Source organism: Squalius cephalus, assembly GCF_949319135.1.
Source record: "Squalius cephalus genome assembly, chromosome: 15".
Classification (NCBI taxonomy): domain Eukaryota; kingdom Metazoa; phylum Chordata; class Actinopteri; order Cypriniformes; family Leuciscidae; genus Squalius; species Squalius cephalus.
Genome location: NC_137136.1, coordinates 16,082,841 through 16,096,790, shown reverse-complemented (window position 1 = coordinate 16,096,790; position 13,950 = coordinate 16,082,841). Strand labels below are relative to the sequence as shown.

Sequence of the window (13,950 nt, the reverse complement as noted above, 5' to 3'; positions counted from 1 at the left end):
TTTAGGATAGAAATATGATACCATTTATTAGTATTCTAATATTCATTACAACAACAATTATTAATATTACTATTATTATTATTATATTCAGGTGAAAGGAAATCTCTTAAGTGGACCCATTAGAGAATTTGTAAAGATTTTAAAATCTTGCTAGTTGCGACAACATTCAACAGTTTGGGGTCGGTAAGATTTTTTTAATGTGTCTCACAAAAGGCTGCATTTATTTGATCAAAAATACAGCAAAAACAGTAATACAGTGAAAAATTACTGTTTTTTTATTTTAATATATTTTAAAATGTAATTTATTCCTGTGATGGCAAAGCTGAATTTTCAGCATCATTACTCCAGTTTTCAGTGTTACATGATCCTTCAGAAATCAGTCTAATATGCTGATCTGGTGCTTAAGAAACATTTCTCATTATTATTAATGTTGAAAACAGTCATGCTGCTTAATATTTTGTAGACATAGTGATACATTTTTTTCAGTATTATTTGATGAATAGAAAGCTGGAAAAAATTTATTTAAGATAGAAATCCTGACACATTATAAATGCCTTTACTGTCACTTTTGATCAATTTAATGTTTCCTTGCTGAATAGAATTAATATCTTTCAAATAAAATCTCACTGACCCTAAACTGTAGAGCATAGTTGTTTATAAAGCCTAAATGAATATTTTATTTTAAATTATGTGAATAAATGTTTTCCTCTTAATGTGTATGGGTATTAAGCTTACATCTCAGTGAACTAAACAGGCAACTAAATTGTTAAGTGTAATTATGACAAACAGTTAAAATTTCTCAATTATGCCAGTCCTAGGTACAGAAAAAGTATAGTGCTCTATCTCTACCTGTAGGGGGTGTGCCAGTATGTGGAGCTATAGTCCAGTTCCCAGACTGAGGGCTGAACTCCAGCAAATGATGGTTAAAGCCATTCTCTGGCGAGTAACCACCAATCAGCAGCACAGATGAGCCTCTTCGCACGGTTAGAGTGTGTCCAGCCACAGGGGGCAGCATTGAGCTCTAAACACAGAAGTCAGAGTCAGTTTGCACTTTTAACACAACTGAAGAGAACCCTCGGAGCACTATAAGCATATTCAACATGCAATACCTTATACTGCTTCCACACCAGACTGCTGAGGTTCAGACACCATGTGTCATTGGCAACACCCTTCTTTGTGACCCCACCAACCACCAACATCAAACTGTGAGTGGCTGTCTGGGAGCCAGAAAATAGGTCATGATTATACACCAGAGCAGAGGCGTGATGGTAGCGGGGCAGGGGCTCTGAACTTTCCTCCACTGAACTGGTCAACATCTGAGTCCAGCGACGATCAGCCACAGAGTACCTGGACCAATATATATAAACATTTATTATCAAATTTTTTATACAAATTATCATCAGTTATCAAGTAAAATGCACAAGATTATACCTGTAAACATTTCCTAGAACACCCTCGGAGAGTGAGAGGCCTCCATACATCCAAAGAGTGCCCTGTGACCCAGACACCAAGGAGTGGCCCATCCTCTGGAGGAACCTGTGTGCCTTATTCTGTGGGAGGAAAATAAACAGACCAACATTCAGAGAGATTGTAAGAACAGAATCTCTTTTCTACAGTCTTGAAGGAAATAGTTAATCTAACCGCAGAGAGCTGAGTATCGAGCAACGTTTCCCAAACCAGACTGTCTGGGTCTGAGATAGAAGAACAGTCTGATCCAGTCCAGCCTTCTGTACACACACACAGGCCAAGGGTCTGTAAAAGTATATGCAAACATGTAAGTTGAGAACTGTGGGACCTGTCTTAAATTCACTTTAGTACATCTTATGTTATTGAACACAATCGGCCACAGTAGGAGTGTTACACACCATGTTGCAGGTGCCTCTGCTTTCCTCTGCCCCACAATTCCCTGGGCAGACAGGACGGTCACATTGTGGACCCCCAAAACCATGGGGACACTCACAAAGGCCGTTTACGCACTGAGCTCCTGCTTGGCACTCAGCTGTACCCTCTCCAGAACTTCCATTTCCACATCGCTTCACCCAGAACGAGGCATTAAAACCCTGTGCACGTCCTGAGGTGACATTTGCCTCAAAATACACAGATACCACCCCTAGAGGAGAAGAAATTAAGTAAGTTATCATGACAATATATAAAACTACATGACATTCAAAGGTTTGGGGTCAGTAAGAATTCTTTTTTTTTTTTTTTTAAGAAATAGATCATTTTATTCAGCAAGGCCGCAACAGTAAAAACATTTATAATGTTACAAAATTTTGGCTTCAAATAAAAGCTGTTCTTTTGAAACAGAATCTTCTTATCCATCAAAGAATCCTACAAATAATGCATCACAAATGTACACAAAAATAAAAAGAACAAATGTTTTCAGCATTGATAATAATAAGAAATGTTTCTTGAGCACCAAATCAGCATTAGAATGATTAGAATGACTGAAGCATAATGTGACACTGAAGACTTGAGTAATGGCTGCTAAAAAAATTCAGCTTTGCCATCACAGGAAAAAAATATATTAGTGTAAAATTATTATATTATTGTTTCATTAGTGTATTTCACTATGACGTAAATTCTACACAATTCTTCTAACACAATTATTCGGTCCTTATTTTTGTCATTCACCTGATGTAGCCTCAACAGTAATTGGCTCCATTCTTGTTGTGCCGCAGAATGCTCCAATGAGGTTGCGGTCGGAGTGCACAACACCGTTGCTGAGGAATCGTGGCAACCCATCAAATACATAAACATAGGAGTTCTGTCGGATAAATAAATGCAAACATTTCCGGCCACAGTATTAGCTGGTAACTATATTTACATGCCACAAATGCTGTTTTGACAGTAATGAATGCAGACTATTGATGTGGAATAATCTACTCACTGTGCACTGGGTGTGTGAATCTGGGTGCCAGGTCAGGGCCACAGGTGGGCATGATTGCCCTGGCATGCATGGAGCCAAATCCTGGGACACAGAGAGGACCCACAGGCAATGAGACAGCCCACCATGGCCACCGACTGCTCCATGCCACCCCAGAGAGGACGAGAGGGACAGGGGTACAGAAGAGGAGGAGGAAAGCAGAACAGAGCGACCCTGACACTGCCTGAAACAGGTACCGTTGTTCCTGTGAGGAAAATTTTCATTTCAATGTTACATATTGTATAAAACAGAACAGCTGCGGCTCATCTGTAAGGACAGGTGGGGCAGTGCCCCACCAACATATTCACCCAAAACATAGACTTCTATATAAACTGAATCAATAAATTGTAAATGTGTTCAGAATTGTGAAACAAATTTTCTTTCAGATTTTCTAGACTATGTTAAGTTGTAAAGTGAGCAGGATATATTAAAATTCATTAAAACGTATGGCTTCAGCAAGCGTCTATTATGATATTAAAACGTTACAGGGGTTGCCTGAGTCCTTTCCAGCTCTTCAGTGCCCCACAATTTTCCAATGTAAATTAGAGGTCTGCTACGGGTTTCGGGTCGTGTCCGGGTTAATGTTTAATGAACAGCCTCAGGTTAGGGTCGAGTTGGGGTTTGTAACTAAGAAAAACTATATAGAAATTTTATAGAAAAACTATATATATATATATATATATATATATATATATATATATATATATATATATATATATATATATATATATATATATATATATATATATATATATATATATATATATATATATATATATAAAGTTATTGTTTCTTAAGAAGAATTGGATTGAACAGCTTGATTCATATGCATTACTTTTACACTCCTTTTAGATACTTTTTAAAGTGTCAAAGTTTTGGTGGAAAATACTTTCAATGAAGGGAACAGAGAAATTTCTCAAGTTTCATTAAAACTTGTGCCTTTGGAACGACACAAAGGCAAGTAATTGATGACAATATTTAAATTTTTGGTTGGACTATGACATTAACTTTGAGGTCAAACAAAAATCTGCAGACCCCCTGCTGAAAACCCATGGTTTACGTCACATTTTCATCTATCCTCACATTTGAAGACACCTTTCTCACCTAATCAGAGCTCGTCCTAAGTGTGACACTCACCTGGGGTCTCCATAATATCCAGGCAGGCAAGACTCACAGTGTGGGCCTTGGGTGTGGTGGGTACAGTAGCACTGGCCGGTCTGGTTATGGCAGAACCCTTGTAGAGCGTCACCGTGGCCGTTACACTGACAGGCAATGCAGCCTTCACCCCCTGCCAAAGCAGAACCAAAACTACCAGGCTTGCAGTGCTCGCAGTGTGGCCCTGTTGTCCAATCTGAGGAGGAATAGAAAAATATAGTAGGTAAGGGCTTAGAACTTGCTAAAAGATGGAGAAATGGATGTTTTAAACTCAGAAGGGTTCTTTACCTTGGCATTGGTCACAGATCCCAGGAGCCGTAATACACGTGCTGTGGAAGTTACATCCACAATCCACATCACACTCCACTCCACTCAGCACCAGAGTGGCCGGGTCCGAGGTCCAACCCAAAGAGCACTCGCACTCAAACCGTGGACTCCCACTGCACCGGCCCTGACGGCACTCGTTATAACATCTGAGAGAGAGCATGAACATGATTACAAATTACAAGGCAGAACTATGAGCTGTAATAACTAATGGCTCTAGAAAAGAAAAAACATCCACCCCTGCAAACAGTGTAACAGAAAGTCTCACGTCTGGTTGCAGTGGTGCACTCCATCTCCTGTGAAGCCCCTCTCACAGTGACACTCATAGGAGGTTGGAGTGTTGACGCAGGTAGCGGAGGGATGGCAGGTATGCAAGCCCAAGCGACACTCCTCCACATCTGGACAGGATGGATAGGACCAAACAGCATCTCCATCTCCTTCCATACCTTCTAGCAGCTCTAGCTCCAATTCCATCTCCATCTCAAGCTCCATCAGCCGAGGGGGCGATAAAGTTTGAGGCTCAGGGCTGATGGAAGATAAAATCAAATAATTATCATAAGACATTTGCTCATCCACTAAGGTATAAAGTGTTTTAATCTCACCTGCTGGCTTTCACCTCAGCTACAGCCATACTGCAGTTAACAGCAGAGGGATCATCCATCCCACCCCAGTCACCTCTCAAACACCTGAGGAAAAACCAGAAGGGCAGGAAGTAATGTAAAGAGGATAAAAGAGAGATGAAGAGAAGTTTTCTATGAGGTTAATTCACTGATATATGCTTCTATCCTACCTGCCGATGGTTGGGTTGTTGTAGTCTCCACACCAGCCGCACTGAAAGGTCTGCAGACACTCTGAACAGGTGGCGAGAGCAGAGCACTGCTTACACTGAGGGACAGAGTGAACACTGGAGAGAGAAGATCAGAGAGGAAGATTTTCAGCAAAAGCAACGACAAGCTGTGTAGTTCAGTACAGCAATCACAATTGAAGAGGGAGAAATTATGAGAGAACTATTAATACTACTGTACTGTAATTTATATTATTTTTCTCATTATTGTTATTATTATCATCATTAATATTAACAACAAAAATATATTTATTATTGAATATATTTTATTTTACAGTATAATGATAAATCATTCAATCAAAATTAAAATTAATTAATCTTATTTTGAGAGATTTTTACATTTCTACATTTTAAGAGTTAGAATACTAATAATATTATTAAATATTATTATTACATTAATAGTTGTTGATATAAATCACATTGTTTATATTTATTTATTTATTATTATTTTTGTTTTTATTATTATTATTATTATTATTATAATTATTATAAAGTCCCAGCAGTTTAAAGTCCCAGCAGAAGCTGCAAAATCCTACCTGTCATACCAGTCCCTGCACTCTCCATAGGGGAACTTTGTGAGGTACGCAGCAAAGTAGAAACAGGTCTGAGCAGATTCACACCATGCACACTGACTGGAGTTAGACAAACATTCTCCACACGTCAACCTCCTGTAAAAGAGAGAGAGACAGAGAGATAGGGAGAGAGGATGGAATATGAAAAGAGAACCTAGGTCGATATCTTTTTGAGGTCCTTCAGTCTCATCAGATATTACATTCACCAAACAAATAATTCATAGACAAGTTTATCACTTCAAACTTACTGGTTGCAAACTTTAGGACACCCTCCTGGTTCCCGGATAGACCCCTCTAATCTCCCACGGCGACTGCACAGATAATCTCCCTTCTTGCTGGAGTTGATCTGCCACTCACAGTAGGGGTCCTACAAACATTCAGACATGAGACTGAACTCCGCTGCAGTCTAACAGAAAACTAAAGTTGGTAAACAGACTGCATGCTGCTCTTGATCAAAACACTCATGGCAGTCTCTCAGACACGTTGATGTAGATGCAGTACCTGAGTGCAGGAGGCACAGTCTCTATACTCCTCACATAGTGTGCAATGCTGAGGGTTGAGCAGTAGGTGGCGCTCCTCTCCCTGGGGGTCAATGCAAGGCTGCTGACTGATGTCAGAGCGCAGAAAACACAGGTTCATGGTGGGACACCAGCCACAAGACTGATCAGACAGGCAGGCCAAGCATGAGCGGTACTCTGAACACGAATTGGAACGGAAGGGTTCGAGGAACAGGAAAGAGATCTCCTGGAAAATGTTGGAAATTAAGGACAGGATGTAAAAGTGCAATGAACCGCATTATATGATACTACATAAATATTAAAGCATATTTTAAAAGTTTACTATATAGTAAATCAGTGGCGGCTGCTGGTCTTTCAAAGAGGGGAAGCTCATTTTCGGCCTACATCATAAAAATTTTCCATTTATTTATACATAAATTCATCCCTACGACGCTAACCTAGCCTACTGTATGAATGAATGAACAAACAATCTAAAAAAAAATATTAAACTCGACGGAGTTGTGGGAATTAGGTTAAACTGAAACAAGGAATGTGGTGTATAATTGTGTGACATGTATGATGAAAATTGGCTATCAACTTCATCAAGCAAATACCAAGAAATAGGTTGCAGCAGTTTGTCTTTCGACTGCACTTGCAAAATCCGCGATGGGACTGAGCTCGAATAGACAAAATCGCTGTCAATCAAAAGGAGATGCAGTCTTTCGACAGACCCTCCAATCATCATGCAGAAGCCCGGAGTCCAGGCCAGCCCACTCCTCCATTCACCCCCAGAGACGCTGAGCGTCCGTGGGCGGGACATAATCGCAGCATTTATCCAATGACCGTCTAGTTTCGAAGCACTGAAAAAAACTGTTCAAAGGAGCCCCATTGAAGTCAATGGACGCTAGGCTTCAACAGGGAAATCCACTGTGACGCTACGGGAATGTATGAGAAGGAAAAATCGAGTCAGCCGACCTGCTATATGTAGCTGATTCTGAGCGAACTTGTCTTCGAGATGAACGTGTTCTAACGCATTTTTAGTCAATGAAATGTTAACACATTAGTACATATTTGACCATATATTTTTTGACATTATAGGGGAAGCTGAGCTTCCCTTGCAGTCTTAAAGAAATCCCCACTGATATATATATATATATATATATATATATATATATATATGTAAAAATATAATACAAATAATTAAGACAGGTCATAATCACTTTGATCAAAAACAACATTCATTATATAATAATATTTTATCAAATCAAAGGGGATAATAAACTCAAAAAGAGATCAAATCATAATAAACTTATCGGGATTGAAATCTGAAATCCTATATGCAACATGTATAAGAAACAATATTTTTATATGAACAATTATATATAAATATACAATTTTTGAATAAAAATGAATAAAACAATGAATAAAAATAAAGATTACTACAATTCTGCGTTTTTCAAACTGTGAAAAGTGTTTCTTCAAACTCCATTTATCAAGAATAATGAAATGTAACTGGTATTGCAATAGTTGCAGCGCTAAAAATTAAAATGTTAAAAAGTTAAATCTAGAATATTTTGCAAGTCTGATATAATATGAGACTTATTTTAAGCTGCTCTGTTAGGTAATATGCACTTACACTGCCTCCAGGTAAAGCTGTGCGGTTCCAGGTAAGAGCCATCTCACTAGTCTGTCCCGACGCAGAGTTATTTAGGTAGCCCTCCGCCTGGATCAGGTACCAGTTTCCTCGTGTAAGATTCTGGAACAGACGGGAACCATCCGGCCGGGATAGCATACGGATCTCCTTCTCCTCCTGAGCGGACCACCGTCCCAGCACATCCGTCTGCACGAAAGAGAGGTTTAAAAGCCTCAAGAGACTGTAACCCATGACACGACTTTCTTGTCTAAAAGAGGAAACCTGATTTTGTGATATTCCATACCAGTTGAAGAGAGTTGGGTCCGGCAGCCATTTGAGCAGTGAAGTGGAGCTTCTGAATTCGAGCCCACATGGCAACAGTTTCCTGAGGTGGAGCTGCAGGAGGAGGGGCGCTCCATAAGGGATGAATAAATCCCCGAAACTGCAGTGTTACATCCATCTCTGTAGAGGGATTGAGGATGATGGAGGTACTGCGCAGGATAGATACCTACAAAGAAGCACACATGAGTGTGAGAGAGAAGAGCAGAGGTGGAGGGTGCTCAGAGGAAGAATAACATCAATTTAAGAAAAAACTTGCAAGAAGAAAATATAGAGATAAAATAATAAAAAAGTGATAGCACAAGAAGAGTGCATAAACAGAAAAAACAGAGGTGAGAACCATATATGGGTGCAGAGCTAGGGTCATGAGAGCTCAGGATTGAACCTGTCATACCTTGTCAGGCTGTGATTGATTGCGTGGATGCTGGAAGGTGAGCAGGTGCAGTCCCGGGACATAGTTCTCGGTGCGACAGAAGGGGAGGGAGGTGAGGAAACGCGTGCGCTCCCCCCACCAGCCGTACGCCCCAGAGATCTGGTCCACGCGGCATGCACTGCGCTCTGCCAGGGGTCAAAGTGTACAAAATATACACATGATATGCCAAAGGATTACATACACACACAGGTCACTTGACATCAACGTATATTGTGTACATGAGCTTAAAAACCAGTGAAAGGCACAGTATGTTAACACAGCACAACTAAAACTGATCTACAAACACATGGCACTCAGTAACACATTATTTCACAGACTGTAAAAAGTGTCCGGAAATAAAGATTTACTGAGCAGTGTGTGGAGCACTGAGAAGTCATGTTATGGTCTGCTCTCTCCTCTCTCTTTACCTGAAACAGGCAAGCAGGACTCATTTTGCACACACCAGCCAAATTCCCCAGAGACTTGTGGTAGAGAGTTTGGCACCCCACTGAACACCAGACATGACTGGCAGTCCGACAAGAAACGAGCCAGGCCCAGACATCCGGTGCTGCCACACTGTGTAAAACGCACACATTAATCAGATGAAGCAGTGAGACACACAAGTGAAAATTATTGTTGGCATTAGAAAGGCATGAGTATCAAAAGCTCATGAGATGAGCTGAATGCAAATGAAAAAAACTAGAGAAGTATTACCGGGTTGGTGGGCTGGTATTCCCGACAACGACCCTCACACCAACTGCACTCTGGATTCTTTAGGCACAAGCTTTCATCTGGAGCTTCGGCGCATACTGTGTCCTGTTATACAAAAACACAAACACACATGTACTCAAATTCACACATTTATTCAAGAAGGACACATTAAATTGATCAAAAGTGACAGTAAAGACATTTATAATGTTACAAAAGATTTTAGGTACAAATAAATGTAATCCTATTCTTTGGAACTTTCTATTGATCAAAGAAAAAAATTAACAGTTATTAAGCAGCACAAATGTTTTCAACATTGAGTAATAGTAATAAATGTTACTTGAGTACCAAATCAGCATATACAAAAAAATGATGAAGTATCATGTGACACTGAAGATTGGAGTAATGGCAGCTGAAACTTCAGCTTTGCCATCACAGGAATAAATTACATTTTAAAATAACAAAAAAAAAATTTTCAATTGTAATAATAGATCAAAATATTACTGTTTTCCTGTATTTTTTTATCTAAATAAATAAATCTAAGAGATTCTTTTAAAAACATTTTAAAAATCTTACCAACCTCAAACTTTCGAATGGTAATGTGTGTACACAAACACTTACAGAAAAACAAACCCTAGGAAAAGTGTAATCTAATGTCTTTACCCTGTCTCCTGGGTCACTGCTTACAAACAGCGGTACTTTATATGCCAAGAGGTCACCACGAGCAACCCCACTGTAACCGCCAGCAACTAGCAGCACGCGTCCCTCCATGACAGCAGCAACATGGGAATATCGGCCTCTCACTGATGCACCTCCTATAGGAGCAAAGAGGAAACAGTGTTAGCATGTCACAGAAAAAATAATATAAGTTCTCAAAAAAACTTTTTTTAAAGAAGAGCATTTTGACAAAGTTGTTTTTTGTGATAATCAACTGCTAATTGAGCTCAAATAGTTCACCTAAAAATGTATATTCTGTTATCATTTACTCACCCTCAAGTTGTTCCAAACCTGTACGATTTGCTTTCTTCTGCTGAACACAGAAGAATATATTTTGAAGAATATGGGTAACCAAACAGTTGACAGCAGCCATTGACTTCTCTAGTATACCACATTCTTAAAAATATCTTCTTTTGTGTTCAGCAGAAGAAGGAAAAACAGTACAACAACTGGAACAACTTGAGGGTGAGTAAATGATCACAGAATTTTCATTTTTGGGTGAACTATCCCTTTAACTTGGAGCATTCCTTTTAATAGATGTACATTCTTCTATAAATTGCCTATTGAAAATAACTAAAGTAAGGAAACAATAAAATTATGTAGTACAATTACAGAGTTACAAGAATCCCAATATCCTAGAGGGCTGAACTGAAGCATCATTATGGAATAATACCACATTTCAGAAAAAATGTCTCACAAACAAAATTACAATTGCAAAAATCCTGACAGGCACTAGGAAGGGTACCAAACCTATGTGAGCTTTCTCTGGTTAAGTTACAATAAAAAATAAATAAACAGAAAACACTGTTTTATCTGAGGGCAGTTTTATTTCTTATGAATCCATTTTGTTTAAAAGCTGAAGGCCAGTAAATCTGCATCAGACACAAGGGCATTTACACAACAAATGACCTCTCAAGAGTAGGTCATAACAAGCCCCCAGTCAGACTAAAGCATCTTGCACACGAGTCCGTACAGGCTCTCCTGTTATTTTTTGCAAAGAGTCCTCAGGGATGCATGGATCATCAATCACATGCATCATCATACTTCATCTCCTCTCTAAACAAAGTATTAAACAGACTCTCTCCCTGACCATTAAAAATACACTTACGCTGACTGAGGCTTTCGCCAACAGACACCCACTGATGGCAACCAAGATGATAAAAAAAGATCTCCTCATCGTAGCACTTCTCTTCCATGTAGTGAATATGCACATTCCCTCCTGAGATAAAAAACAGAAACAGATCTCCCTTAATTAATTTGATTCCCACTCATTGAAACCACAGAAACAATAAGGCTGGGTGTAGTTCTACAACTCTATCTCTACTTACCGTACACTACCATGTAGTTGCCGATGACGGTGGCAGTGTGGAATGCTCTCTCCCTTGGGCCACTGGCAGGAAAACGTGAGCGGAAGGAAGTCCAAAATCGTTTCTCAACATGGAAAGCATCAGTTGAGTTCACACGCACACTAAACCTGGTTGAGACAGGAGTAGACTGTAACTTTAAGCATGAAACAAAAGCAATGAAAAAAATGCACATTGTCAGATTTCAAGTACTAGTTTACAATTTTTCCATTTACTCATGCGATATTCCCCCATTTTGTTTTCTGAATAGCGATATAAAATAACATTTAATAGAGAACTCCTGTTTTTACAGACTTTTATGAACTTATGAACTACACACATTTCCAGCCAAACTTTTGTGTATGCTTTAGGGCCTTTCAATGTGATTTGAACAGCATTGTCCAGCTGTCAGTCAAATTTTCACTTTTCACAATAGACATTGCTTTAAAGCAGTTTACAGAAAATCGTGAATTTGTAATTATTATAAGACGTAAACTGCTAATTCCAAAAACAGGTTATTGTGCTATAAAAGTAATATTTTTTCCGGAACATTTTACTATTAGTTTGTTATCATAATGTCACATAGTTTAAATTATTTATGGTTTTTCTTTCTTCTTTAAATTAAGCCTTGTGCTATGCAAAGTGCATTTGTTTATGTATATCTGAGTTGATTTGGGCTAAAAATACGAAATGGGCAGAGAGTTAATGATGACTGAAAGACATCAGACCCTGGATTATCAGAGTAAAAAGGCGAGTGCAGTCATTTACAGTGTGTTTACACCGCAAAACAAATCCTCTCCTTGCCATTTTCGCACTCTTCCAAACGGTATTGTCCTCTCCGACTTGCCGTAATTTAAAGAAGAAAGAAAAATCATAAATAATGATTCACTTCATGAAGGCAGCGACATTGATAGCCTTGTTCTAAGCCAAATGGCTAACTCCATCCTATCGCACTCAATGAGTTGATTAACTCATCCCGTGCTGATTTGATTATCTGAACGTGCTCCTCCCAAACTTTGTTATTTAATTTAAATATAATTTAATGAATGAATTTAAGGAATTGCATAAAGGGAAATTAAGGGATATTTATGCACAAATTAGCTGGGCATTTGCGATCACTAATCGCAGTTAGACATCTGAAATGATTTGACTCTACAGACATTTTTTCTGGTCTCTGATAACGGGAGGGGCGAGCCAGACTACATCGCGCCGGATCTTAAGCTAGACCTTTTTATTTTATTTATTTATTTGTATTTTTTCTTGAACAAAATTCATTTACATTTACACTTCACACTCAAAGTCATTTACAGTGTGTTTACACCGCAAAACAAATCCTCTCCTTGCCATTTTCGTGCTCTTCCAAACGGGATTGTCCTCTCCGACTTGCTGTAGAGTCCTCAAACTCAGTAGAGGAGGGGCCATGTAGATGAGCTCATAAATCTGCACTTTGAATGGCGTGTGGCGTCAATTTAACATCTATCGGCGAGTGGCGTTATTTTAACGCGTGGCGGCGTGTGACGTTAACTTATCATATTTAACATATATGATACTTAACATATTTAACGCCTGGCGGCGTTATGAAGACGGCGTTTTAATATTGATACGGCGGTCAAAAGCACGCGAATTGTGAACATTTTGGCTTTTCATATCAAACTCAGTAGAGGAGGGGCCATGTAGATGAGCTCATAAATCTGCACTTTGAATGGTGTGTGGCGTCAATTTAACATCTATCGGCGAGTGGCGTTATTTTAACGCGTGGCGGCGTGTGACGTTAACTTATCGCCTGACGGCGTTTATTTAACGCCTAGCGGCGTTATGAAGACGGCATTTTAATATTGATACGGCGGTCAAAAGCACGCGAATTGTGAACATTTTGGCTTTCCATAGCAATTGATACTTTTCACACGCTCTCACGCCACACATCCATTTTCTCACGCACAGAAAAATCGAGAAGCAAAGAGGACACGGAGACCGACAGACTAACGTTAGACAGAGCAGGTTACTAATGATATAAAAAAATCTCAACTTTTAGATTCTGTCACTTTTATTACGAAATTCAAACAATAAATACCGTTTTGGCGTTTGTAAATGTTACGTGACAAATCCCTAGCGCACGTGAACCGATCATCTCTACTAGATAATAGTAAAAAAAAACACGAACACTGTTGAAAGATACAGTAGTAGGCTACAACTTACCGAAATGTATATTCCTCATACATAATATCGATCAATCAGTGTTTTTTTTTTTTATCAGCGTGAAGAGGTCAATAACATAGCTGGAGAACAATTATGTCACATTTACCTCAGGAAAGCCCTTTAATGAACATAGGATAGCACGTAGTTGGCAAGGAAAAAAAGAGCTATAGAGAGTATTTTGCTAAATATGTGTTCTATATTACATATTTATTATATTTTTACTTATATCATTAAATAAAGTTGTTGTTATTATAATAAAAAAAACGCATTATATTTAATTTGAG

General features: G+C 38.9%; 1 protein-coding gene across 1 annotated transcript in view; it reads right to left on the bottom strand.

The window, feature by feature from the left end:
• Positions 1-13,950, bottom strand: part of megf8 (multiple EGF-like-domains 8) — a 29,627-nt gene that overhangs the window by 9,607 nt on the left and 6,070 nt on the right. The window contains exons 9-31 of the mRNA XM_079895897.1: positions 11,456-11,601; positions 11,236-11,346; positions 10,074-10,225; positions 9,417-9,518; positions 9,131-9,278; positions 8,685-8,848; positions 8,256-8,459; positions 7,955-8,158; positions 6,323-6,565; positions 6,070-6,188; positions 5,786-5,917; positions 5,196-5,309; positions 5,008-5,091; positions 4,674-4,931; positions 4,370-4,554; positions 4,064-4,277; positions 2,891-3,131; positions 2,635-2,767; positions 1,866-2,110; positions 1,642-1,752; positions 1,432-1,550; positions 1,110-1,347; positions 850-1,021 (exon numbers count right to left, since the gene is read on the bottom strand). Coding sequence (XP_079752023.1) covers positions 850-1,021; positions 1,110-1,347; positions 1,432-1,550; positions 1,642-1,752; positions 1,866-2,110; positions 2,635-2,767; positions 2,891-3,131; positions 4,064-4,277; positions 4,370-4,554; positions 4,674-4,931; positions 5,008-5,091; positions 5,196-5,309; positions 5,786-5,917; positions 6,070-6,188; positions 6,323-6,565; positions 7,955-8,158; positions 8,256-8,459; positions 8,685-8,848; positions 9,131-9,278; positions 9,417-9,518; positions 10,074-10,225; positions 11,236-11,346; positions 11,456-11,601 — 3,839 coding nt within the window. The remainder of the gene's footprint in view (positions 1-849; positions 1,022-1,109; positions 1,348-1,431; positions 1,551-1,641; positions 1,753-1,865; positions 2,111-2,634; positions 2,768-2,890; positions 3,132-4,063; positions 4,278-4,369; positions 4,555-4,673; positions 4,932-5,007; positions 5,092-5,195; positions 5,310-5,785; positions 5,918-6,069; positions 6,189-6,322; positions 6,566-7,954; positions 8,159-8,255; positions 8,460-8,684; positions 8,849-9,130; positions 9,279-9,416; positions 9,519-10,073; positions 10,226-11,235; positions 11,347-11,455; positions 11,602-13,950) is intronic.